At 38.1% G+C, this 12337-nt stretch overlaps 1 protein-coding gene across 2 annotated transcripts in view; it reads right to left on the reverse strand.

Annotated features, from left to right (window-relative positions):
- Nucleotides 1–849: 849 nt before the first annotated feature.
- elp4 (elongator acetyltransferase complex subunit 4) overlaps nt 850–12337 on the reverse strand; it is a 304366-nt gene continuing 292878 nt past the window's right edge. For both annotated transcript variants that reach the window (XM_080189995.1, XM_080189994.1), the window contains one exon: nt 850–5013. In XM_080189995.1, the coding sequence (XP_080046121.1) occupies nt 4868–5013 (146 nt within the window). In that variant the 3' untranslated portion in view covers nt 850–4867. The remainder of the gene's footprint in view (nt 5014–12337) is intronic.

A 12337-nucleotide genomic window follows, 5' to 3' on the forward strand; every position in this document is an offset into this window, starting at 1 on the left:
CAGAGGAAAAGCCAGAGAATGGCACCAAATCATAATGCACATCTGGAGAACCAATGCAGACAATGAATGACTGAATGGCCTCCTACCGCGTAATAATTGTGATTCTTACAATTTTTATTGACTAAAACCAGGATTCTCAGAATCCTAGAAGTATTATTCCTCACCTAAAACACAAAAGGATGGAACTAGTTTCTTCAGTTAATGTCTGATTGACTGGTACAAACAATTGTGCAATCTTTATTGTTTGATTTTAATTTTTCTTGCATTCAAAAATTTTCTTTCATTGTGCACTAACCTCATGCATTTTAAGAACATTTACTAATGGCTTGCGCACTGCATTTTATTTTTTAAAACTTTTACATTCAGATAAATGCTGAAGGGAAACATTTTAAGAGTTAAGGGACAGGCAAGGGAATGACACTCATTGGATAGCTCTTTCAAAAAGCCAGCATAGGCACAATGTGTTGAACAGTCTCCTTCTGTGCTGCAGTTTTTTTTTTATAAATCTATGAACATACCATTCCTGATGAGTTGTAATAACACCGTTTCGATCATTTACTGCTGAATTAAAACAAAAAGCAAATCTTAAAATAGCACTTGGATACAACAGCTGCATTAGGTTATTACAAGCATCATCTCTGATTAAATGAAGAGTGATGTTGTACTGTTAGGCATACAGAAACAGCTAATGACAGGCAATGATGGACAGTTTTGACTTGGGTTGCTAGCAAAAATGACAGTTATATCTAGTACACTAATCTGAAGAGGATTCTGAATGACAGTGATGTCCATCCTGCAGGAGTGTGGCTAATAGTGAATATGATGACTTACAATAAAAGGATGTTGGCATAACATTTAACATTTTATTGTTAGAAACTGATGTCATCTGCATTTGAAGATAGCTAAGATTCAATAAAGTATTGAATTCATAAACTTGCAGTGAATAATGTGCACGCTGAATTCATGACATTTAGCCCAAAAATACATAAAACGACTCAAACAGGACAGCATGAATATACACCGAATCCTGAATGACTACTTTGATATATATATTTGTTATATAATTCTGAGTTAACAACCTATTAACTGCAAATTGTATTTGTTAATGTACCTGTGATGCATCTTGGAATGGTTTACTGTGTTAAAAGCATCATATACACCGGTATATACAAGTTGTTGTAGCCATCCAGTGCTGCTTGGCTGGTTAGATCATGTCAAATTTATGTATATTTTAACAATCAATTTGGTTGCAAATGAGAAGGTGCATGAGAAATGTTGTAAAAAATTAAAAACTGATCTGCATAAGATTTGGCAAAGATTTCCTATTTCAATAGATCTGATTGAGTTTCATGAGATCAGCAAAATATTAGAATTTGATATCTGTTATATTGTAATCAGCTCATTTCTCCTGTTCCCTCAATTTTTACCTCCAACAAGCTCATGGACTTCATCACAAAGTTTGAAATCTTGCTACCAGGTACATTTGCCAGTCTCTCCCATTGATCCAACAGGCCAATCTTTCTCTAATCTGTTGCTTCTTGAGCCCTGAACTTGCATCTTCCTCTAGTTTTTTTTTTGCTATCTTCTCTCATGTCATCTCACCCATTAAACCCATGTCCTGCTTTCTAATTGCATCAAACTCACCACCCAGGTTTCCTTCCTGGTCCCCGTGTTAACCAATATTGTGAATGGTTTTCTCTCTTCAGATCTTGTCCCGCTTTCCTTTATATTTGCCATCATCATCCCTCTCCTCGAAACACTCTTGACCCCACTATCCTTGAAAAGGACCATCACATCTCCAACCGCTCTTTCATCTCCAAAGTCCTTGAATCTGTTGCCACTTCCCAAATCTATGCTCATCTTTCTGGAACTTCATGTTTGAAGACCCTCAGTCAGGTTTCTGCCCCTACCACAAGTACCAAAATAACTCTCACAAACGACAGCTTATGTGATTATGACAAAGATGTACTATCATTTCTCATCCTTCCCAGTTTGGTTACAGCATTTGTCTCAGCTGTCCACACCATCCTCCCCCAACACTTCTTCATTCTCCAGCTGGGTGTGACCGGTCTTACCTAGTTCTGTTCTTTTAATCATAGCCAGAGAATCACGATTCCCGCTCTATTACCTTTGAGCCCCTATTTCTTATTTACACACTGCCCCTCAGCAACATAATCCAAAAAGTGAGAATTTTCGTATATAGCTGTTGATACCCTATTCTACCTCACCACCATCTCTCACAACCCTCCATTATTGCTAAGTAATTAGACTGCTTATGCAATAGCTAATACTGGATGAGCAGAAATTTCCTTCAGTTAAATATTGAGAACATCAAATGGACTGTTTTGTTGTCTGGGTGTTGTCAAGTTTCAAGTTATTGGAGCCCCACTCATTTAGGCAAATAAAGAGTATTCCATCATAATCCTCATTTGGTAGATAGTGGACAGGCTTTGGAAAGTTGGGGAGGTGAATTACCCACTACAGAATACCCAGGTTTGGAGCTGATCTTGCAGCCACAGCATTTATATGGCTGCCTCAATTAAGCTTCCGATCAATAGTGACTCCTAGGTGTTGATATTTGGGATTCAGCAATGGCAATCCTGTTAGCAGTCAATGGAAGATTCTCTCTTGTTGGAGGTGGTCATTACTTAATATTTGTGTAGCATAAATATTACTCGTCACTTAACAGGCCAAGCCTGAATGTTGTCTGGTTTTGCTGCATGTAAGCATGATGAACTGTTTCGTTATTTGAGGAATTGAAAATGGAACTGACCACTGATCAGTGAACATATCCACTTTGGCCTTATGTTGGAGGGAAGATCATTGCTGAATTTGTTTTGGTCGAGGACACTGTCCTGGAGCTGAGATGATTGATCTCCAACAACCACAATCATCATCTTTTGTGTAAGTTACAACTCCAGTTATCACTGTCACCATACCAGGTCGAGCGCCAGCGAGATTTGTAGCCAGAATTGTGTGGTGGAACACACAAACTAAGCACCAGCAAACAGATTTTTGGGGAGTTTAGTACGGCTTAATAGAACTAGTTACACCTTCCATCACTTTGTTGATGGTCAACAGTAGGATGGTGGGGAGGTGATTGGATTTGTCTTGCTCTTTATATACAGGATGTTATTTCTTGTCCATCCTTAGTTAACTGGAGAAGGTGGTTATACAACTCATTGACTTTCTTGCCACTTCAGAGGACAGGCAGGAGTCAAAAACATTGCTGTAGTTTGGGATGCATATAAAATGCAGACCATGTATGGACAGCAGGTTTCCTTCCATGAAAACACATTAGTGAACCAGTTAGATTTAAAAAAAAACACTTCCTTTATGGGAAGGTAGCCTGTGCCAAGGAGACCAGAAGGGTGTCCAAGCTTTGATTAAAGGATGCACTCTAAGGGAGACGTGGAAGTACTCAACATCAATCATAACAAGTGGGAAACTCTGACATCCAATGCAAATGGCAACATCAGTTGTGGTCAGGAGTTTGCCACCACAATGACGTGAGATTTCAAAGGGTCCAAAGCAGATGCCATCCCGGCAAAGAAGGAGCCAGCATAGATTATCTTACCGAACATTTTATTTCTTCCTGTCCTGATCTACCTCTCTCAGATCTGGGACGCTGTTATTCCTCATTCCATTCCATGGTCCACTGTCTTTGTCTTGAAGTTCACTTACAGAATCTTTTTCTATTGTTTACCTTCTCATTAATGGGGTATTTGAGGAGTATTTTTTAAAAATGTGTATTTGCCATTAATGTGCTTAAAAGTACAGCTAATTACTTTAGTACCTATGTTTGTCATCTCCTGCAATAGAATTGTAGAATGCTACAGTGCAGAAAGAGTCCATTTGGCCCATCGACCACTATCCCACCCAGGCCCTATTCCCATAACCCTATGGATTTACCCCTGCTAGTTTCCCTGACAGTAAGGGGCAATGTAACATGGTCAATCCACCAAACCCGCACATCTTTGGACTCAATCAATCAATCCTCCAATTCTGTTGAGGTCTCTGTATTCCCCCAATTCTCGCTTCTTCTGCAGTCTTGATTTTATTTTAGTTCCACAATTGGCAGTCAAACCTTTTCAGCTACTCAGCCGAAGTTCTGGAATTCTCTCTTTAAATCTATTGGCCTCTCTCTCCTCTATAATGATGCTTCTTTAAGCCTACCTCTTTGACCAAGCTTTTGGTCACCAATTCAACTATCTCCTTTGTGATTCTGCGCCAAATTTGGTCAGTAATACTCCTATGAAATGCCTAGAGTGATTATTACATAGTAAAGATGCAATTTGTTGTTATTTGTTATTTCTAATGCAATACTAGACAGAAAGTTTGTATAAATTTTCCAAGTACTTGGAATGGATCCAGTTTATTGCATGATAAAAAATCCTAAACACTTTTTTCTTAATATAGTATTTTTTCAATGAAGAATAAATGAATGATTTGTGCCTCATCACATTTCTTAGAAACCCCACACTTGGGGTGAATTATATGCATAAACTTTGTATCTTTCAAACAATAATTCAACAAATGTAACTTTTCTCCCTTGGTTATTTTCTCCAATCCATTGACAGAAATAAACATTTTTATGGCCTGATTTGTTTCTGTAAATAATGAAAGGTTAACAGAATTATACTGTACACAATCCATTATATGGTCAACTTATTATCACAGAGCATAAGTACCAATTAGAATGCAACATGAACTTCATTCCAAAAAACAAACCATCGTTTTATTTCTATTTCTGCTGAATGATTCACACTCTTGCTCATTATCTAGACAAAAATATTTATCACATTTAAGTGTACACCAATGATTCATAATCACACTTTGCATATGATGAGAATTCAGAATGATATGGTTAAATAAAAGTCACTAAAAGTCCAGGTGCTTCTTGCCTCTGGCTGCACCACCACATCCTGTGCTCAGCAGTTTGGCTGACTCTGCCAGATCCTGTTTGCTTGATCGGCTCACTGTGTCTGACAAGTCTGGAGGCAAATGCAGTCTCTATTAAAGGGAGGGAGAGGAAGAAAGAAAAGAAAATTCAAAATATGTTAGCATTATTATTTCAAAGAATGACTCAGAATAAGAAATTACATCAATGGCAAAGAAAAATGTATACAAGGATTTGATTTCCTTGTGGGAAAATGTGGGAATTTTACTGAGCACTTTCACACCCTCAGCATTCCCCAATGCACTTTGCAACCAATTAAGTACTTTTGAAGTGTAGTCACTGTTGTAATTCAGGAAATGCAGCAGCCAATTTGTAGACAGCAAGCTCCCACAAACAGCAGGCTGGGAGATACTGGGAGCAAACCCCTGCTCTTCTTTGGATAGCACTATGGGAATCCACTTGGAAAGGGAAGGGGGGGAGAAGGGAGGGGGTGCAGGAGGAGAAGAGTGAGGGCCTCAGTTTAACTTCTTCTCCAGCAAAGAAGGTCTCTTTCAGTAGTGCTCTGGAGAGCCTGAATTTATGTGCTCAACCCTCAGGGGGAGAACGTGAATCCACAATCTTGTGTGTCAGAGGCAAAAAATGCTACTGATCACGTCACAGCTGACCCTGTAAATGGAGCTGCAGGATCAAGTTCTGCAACTCAACTGAATGATATATCAAGGCAACAAAATGCATCACTGCAACCTTGCCCAACAAGTCTTAAATTAATCAATGATAAGAGTCATAATCATTTTAAAACCTTTGCTCACAGATATGCATGAAAACTTTACTCTGTGTAACAGTGTATGCAGTAATTAGCGGCATTTCATATTTATAACATACACTCATTTAAGTCCCTTGTGCCACACACTATTGGTTGAGAAAAGTAAATACTGACGTACAGTGAGGTCCTTTTCAAAGCACTATAAGTGGTGGGCAGTGATGGTGGGAGGGGCAGTAGAAGAGAGAGCTGTGGAGGAAGGGACCCATGGTGAGTCATTCATCAATCTTTTCTTCTTCCCTGTTCCTTATCCCTGGTGGCATAAGTGAGACACAAATTCTCCGGATGGGAAATCGTAGATGCAAATTTATACCTAGTACCTGGTTGGACTGCATCTGGGAATTTCTTCCTTCTTCCTAAAAGTGAATCTATCTGAAATTAAGCTCTTCTGACTCTAGAATGTTAAGGTTTATTCAAATCCCGTGAATTGCGAATGGCAGTGATCCATTAATTGCTTTAGATTGTTTCCCCTGAAACACGGTAACTGGAACTTTAGAGAAAACCAAATGAAACCTTTGAAAAATCTTTGATCTACAATAGGAACTTGTGTTTATAAAGTGCCGTTAACATACACCAAAAATTCTTAAGATGCGTAATCATGAGGTTACAGGAATAGGGCCTGGATAGGATTGTTGCCGGAGCAGGCTCGATGGGCCGAATGGCTTCTTTCTGCACAATAGGGATTCTATGATTCGAGTCAAAGAATGATATACAGTTGCCCCAATTTTACTAACCATGCTCATCACAGTCAGCTGCTTATATTGGACAAGTAATGTTCATCTTGATACTATAAAGAGCCAATTAAAAAAAGTCAATCATATATGAATATCAATAATCTTATCAATATGAAGTGTCATATTGGATCAAAATGTTAACTGTTTCTCGCTCCACAGATGCAGCCCAACCTGAGTTTTCCAATGCTTGCTGTGTTTTTTTCCTGCATCCACTGTATTTTGCTTTTATTTTTATGAATTAGAGGGGAGGGGGATTAAATGGATAGTTCTACTAAAGAGCTGGCATGGACACAATGGGCCAAATGGCCTCCTTTCACATTGTATCATTTAATGATTACTTGGGAACATTCTAAGGGGATTTTCACATTAACTTCATAGCAGTGTTAACGTTAGCCTACTTGTGACACTAATAAATAAACTTTAAAAAAAACTTTGAAGAATGATCATTGTTGCTCCATAAACGCAATGGCCATTTTGCACCAAGCAAAGCCTGATATGAGACTGATGGCCAGTTCATTTGTTTTTGTTAATGCTAATTGAGGAAGGAATGTTGGTCAGGAGAACATGATGTCTTCCTGCTCAGCTTTGAATAGTGGGATCTTTTGGTTCATCAGAATGCCTAGTCGAGCAGAAATCAGCCTCAGTTTTGATGTCTTAGACCATCTGTAGCAATACAGTGCTCAACATTCAGTATTGTACTGAAGCATCAGCCAAGTATTTTATTCATAACTTTCTGACTCAGAGGCAGGAATTTCACAATTGAGCCATGTTGATACTTTGGCTATCTTTTTCTCAGTTTATTCACCTTTTTTTAAAGCAACATTTGTTTTTATAACAATATCAACAATATTGTTAGGTTTAATTTATATTGTGGTACTAACACACTATAGGGATAGAAAAATAGCATAACTGAGCCAACATTCTTCTCTAGTGATATAACTGATCAATTGAAATTGCAACCACTTCACAGTGACAGCCCTGCCACAACCAGTACGTCACCACTGTGATACATGACTCAAACTGTCTTCTCCAAAAGACAGTTCTATATGTTTATATCGTGAATATAGCATTAAAAATATCAATTTCAAACATTATGCTTCACTGAAAACTTAGTTAACCATGTTGTTAAAAACTGTGAGTAAGTTCCTAGCTTTTAAACTTCAGCAATATTATAAGTCAGTTCACACTGGTATCAAATTCCAAAATATATTTGCCAAGTTCAATTTTTCTTCGCTACAAACAATGGGTGGGATTTTATTGCCTTGTTCGATGCAACATCAGAAAATCACGCCCGATATCAATGGACCTACCCATTGTCCGCTTTGCTTCCCATGGCGAGTGGGACGGTAGAATTCTGATGAATACATGAAATGTAATATAATTCATGTCGTCATATCTTTAGATAGCTACTAACACAAATGCAAACCAATAATATATCCTTATGTGTTATGGATAAGATTCAATGCTTCAAACAAACTGCCAAAACAGTGCTTGTTGCTTCACTCTTCCATACCTGTACAGAATGCTCTTTATCACTACCTAACAGTATTCACCAAGGAACAATAACTTCACTCCCTAGACTTTCAACTGCATGCGATAATAAAATATAAGGGCTGAGAAATAATCATTGACTCGATCAGATTTGAGCCCCTTGGCAGTGGTGGAATAATGTGTCATTTTACTCTCTTCCCAAGGCCTGAACAGGCCAGTAACTAGTGGGGGGATCCGATGAATATTCTTGACCTTCCTGAGCTTCCCCTAAGCAGCACAAATGAAAGAATGTCATTGCCCAACATTGATTTTTATCTCGTGCTCAATAAAAGCATCCTGCCATGTTCTTACTGTCTAAATTCCTAGCATTTTCTACTTACAAAAAAAAGGGCAAATGACAATTTGACAAGTGGATATTCACGATCACTTGACCACTAGCCTCAGGACAAAAGCTGAAAATATTATTTTACTCTCTAGGTAAGGCAGGAGGACTCACATCACTGTATAAGCATTTCAGTTATCATTTCCATATTTGAAAATTAGCTTTCAGCAGGAATACAATATGCACAACGTAACATCCTCTAACATGTTGCAGAACAAAATTCAGTATCAACTGTTTATATTCTCCTAATATTTTAACTCAAATCACACTACTCACTGTTAAGAGTCTGTTATCTGCAGTTGTAGAGTTTTATATACACATTCTGCGCTGCCAAAATACAAAATGAAACTAGCCTTACAAATTCCACCTATGCAAATGCTGAAACACTTAAGGTATTAATCAGTAGCTCTTAGATTGTGCGGAGACACATCAGATTCTACACTTTACTTAGTGTTCAATCTTCCCTACATCAGGTGAGCAAGCACCAGGAGAGATTTATGTCAGCTTCCATGTCAGACACTGATATTCTGCCACAACAGTAGCTTACGACTCCTAGTAGACAGCCTAAAAAAGGGGCAATGGTAGAGGTTTGCAATCATTCATGTTATCCATTTGCCCTCTTAGCAACATTCACTAATCCAGGCAGACTTAAAACAGATGTACGTACACCAATCTAGCACATTAGCTTCAATGTTATGATGGGATGTGACTGTCTCAAAGGTTTCTTTTCAATCATCTCTTCTTGTCCTATTTTGTTTTATGGCACTACAGGTCTGGTAGTCACCATTTTGAATATTATGTTCTCCTGCATTCACAAACAATTCACTACTTGTTCATTATGTCGCCGGAAAATAAACTTTAGATAAATTCTCTCTGCTTCTTCCCAGCAATTCTAAGAGATAACAGAGAGCACAAGCGGTGTTGTACTAATAACAGTTAGAGTATTTGAAGAGCTGAGGATAATTTACATATTGGCAAAAAAGACAATTACACCTCTAGTTAGAATGTCTTTTTAAAGGATTTAACACCTTTCATAGATGAGTTCATAATTTGTGTCATAATCACAATATTGAATAATAAAGTCTTCTGACCTATGGACTATCCTCTGCAAAACTGAACCAGATTGGAGACATAAAACCTGCTTCAACTTGGTATAAGGATACCTCTCGGCCTTTTGACAAAGGTCAAGTGTTGTTTTTGATTCTGCACCTGGTCTGAGCCAATGAGGTTACACTGAGGCTTCACCTGAAGCAATTTTTTAAAGCCATCTCAGCCTTTTGGCAAAGCTCAGATCAAGCCCAGAGGGTGTGCAGTGCCTCATCCTGTCAGCTTGGATCTTGTTTGACCGATCCTGTCTTGTCAACTTGGATCTGTTATGTCTCTCTTGTGGCCACTCTGATTGGGCAAAATTGGATTTTTGATTGGAAATAAAGTACCAAAAGGCACAAAAAAAACTTGATGAGAGGTTACTTTGTGTTCTAGAAACTGTTTGAATTCTAGAACTTGACGAATATTTGCTCTTATGAGTACCACCTTGGATTAATTTGGAACTTAGTCAAGCATAACATCTGAACTTGCAACCTTTCAACAAAGTCAATACTTGCTTCAGGTTACATGTTTAACATTTTTTTGTAAGTACTCATGAAAGAAGAGCTGAATTGGGACATTTCCTGATGCAAATCAGATGATGATTCAGGAACTGGGCTGCGAAGAATTTCAAATAGCCACAAAATCTAGTGCGATCTATTGGGATAATTCCTTCCACTGACGATAGTGGGCATTAGGGCTGGATCTATTTTATCCTGGCTATAGCCCCAAGTGCAAAACCCCAAAACATTAACAAGGACTTACTTTTCAGAAAATAAGCATGCTACTATGATTCATGGTGTCATCAAGTTATGCAAGGCCTGTATATTGCATAAGCAGTACAAGTTAACCTAGGAAGATGGTGAACTTATGGAGCAATTGCAGTACAGTCAAGATAGATCTACAACATTACTGCAAGCTAATTAAAGGATAGTCATTTAGTTCCACATAACTTGAATATTGCTGAGTCATTTTTTTGTCAAAGCTTTTTGTCTTCCACCTATCAGGACAATCTGCATGAATACCAATGTCAGGAAAAATTACAAATTTATACTGGATGAGGAGAGCATGAAGATTGATTGGGAAGTGGACTCTGATTGGTAGAAGTGTTGCCATGGAAAATGCACCAGTTGTTGGTGACTGACAGTTATCTGCCAAGCATTGCTTGAAATTTAAACCAGGCAGCTTGACTCTGATTGTCAAGGCACTGCCCTGAAGAATAATATAGCAAATGTCTATCACTTATTTTGTTCAACCAAAACAGACTCAATGTGTGTACGTGTTCTTTCTGTCTGCAAGTTCTGTGTATTAACATATGTAACCAGTACATGCAAATGTGTCACACTGCAAGCCGGACTAATGATCTTAATTGATTGTCAGCTTAAAACTGAAAATTAATTCAAGAAGATTACTGAACAAAGATCCAATCACAGAATCACATCTAATGTTGGACATTGAATAAGTTTTGCGAGCATAGGCTGGTTGGATATGGTTTGTCCCTTGCTCGTTGTGATCAGCAAAAGGGATATGCTGTTTGGAATGATCCACCAGTCTTTGAGACATATGGCCTACATCCCGAGCATCACACTGGCACTGAAATTCATAAACTTTGGGTGGAATTCTCACAAAAATTTCCAAGTGTCGTCCCAAGTGGGAAAACTGGTGAAATTCCCACTGGGAGGATCAGTGTGATTCAGTTTACAATTCAACCCCATAGTAGCAGAATAAAACAGCTAGTTCCACATGTTGCCCAAGTTTTTGAGATTCCTTGTTTTCCCAGGATAACTTGAGATGGACTGAGCAAGTTTCAGGGATGAGAGTGATGGCCTTGGGTCTGTTTATGAGTCTGTGCAATATACAGCAGGGAGTAATCTCTCTTCTCATGCAGTATAAATTTGTTGTTTACCTTGACATTGATTTTCTAGTGAGTCATCCTGATGCATGTAAGACAAAAAGCTTTGACAAAATGTATCCTTTTCTTCAGCAATATTAAATAAAGAATATAGGAGCAAGGGACATAGTTTGAAAAAAGTGAAAGGCAAATTTTAGATTAATGTTAGGAAGTACTTTGCATGCAGCAGTTTGAACCTTTGAGTAGAATGCTGAAAAAAAAGAATCATTTTGAATATAGTTGAATGCTATGATGAGGACCTATGTTTTTTTTAAAACGGGCGAGTTCAGGTATGCCAAATTGAATTTGCAATTCAAATTGATCTTGAGATTGGAACTCAAGTTTCCTCGTGTTTCTGTGAATAATAGGGCAATGCAAACAAAATTAACTGAGCCAACAAAAATGTTATTAAAAATACAAATGAGTTATGACTGAGACAACTGATTATTTTTATTTGCTACAACTTTTCCTACTGGTTCAAAATTCAATTATGTTTGGATCAAGTTTTGACCAGAAAACTTAAAAGGCTCCAGGTCACAATTGTAAAATTTTGCCAATTATGCTGGTTTGAAAGGCCCTTCAAATCATGCTCATTTTCTTAAATGTAAAGGCACCAATAGGTATCGTGTCAAAAAAAATTGTGTCAATAATCTGATGAGTGCACAATAGTCTGATAAATGTGGCACAGCGGCAAGCATTGCTGTCTCACAGTGCAAGTGGGTTCAATTCTCGGTTTGGATCACTGTCTTGGCGGAGTATGGGTTTCCTCCCACAGTCTGAAAGACATGCTGGTTAGGTGCATCGGCTAAGTTAAATTCCCCCTCAGTGTACCTGAACAGGCACCGGACTGTGGCAACTAGGGGATTTTCACAGTAAGTTTATTGCAGTGTTAATGTAAGCCTACTGTGGCACTAATTAATAAACTGAACTGAAGTAAACCTATTACACAGCCTGGTATAGCTTTATTCTTTCGCAATTTTCAGTGATTTAAAATCAAGTTACTCAAAAGTGGAAGACTGGTCACCTATTAAAA

The sequence above is a fragment of the Carcharhinus amblyrhynchos genome, chromosome 6, assembly GCF_965287045.1.
Source record: "Carcharhinus amblyrhynchos chromosome 6, sCarAmb.v2.hapA, whole genome shotgun sequence".
NCBI lineage: Eukaryota > Metazoa > Chordata > Chondrichthyes > Carcharhiniformes > Carcharhinidae > Carcharhinus > Carcharhinus amblyrhynchos.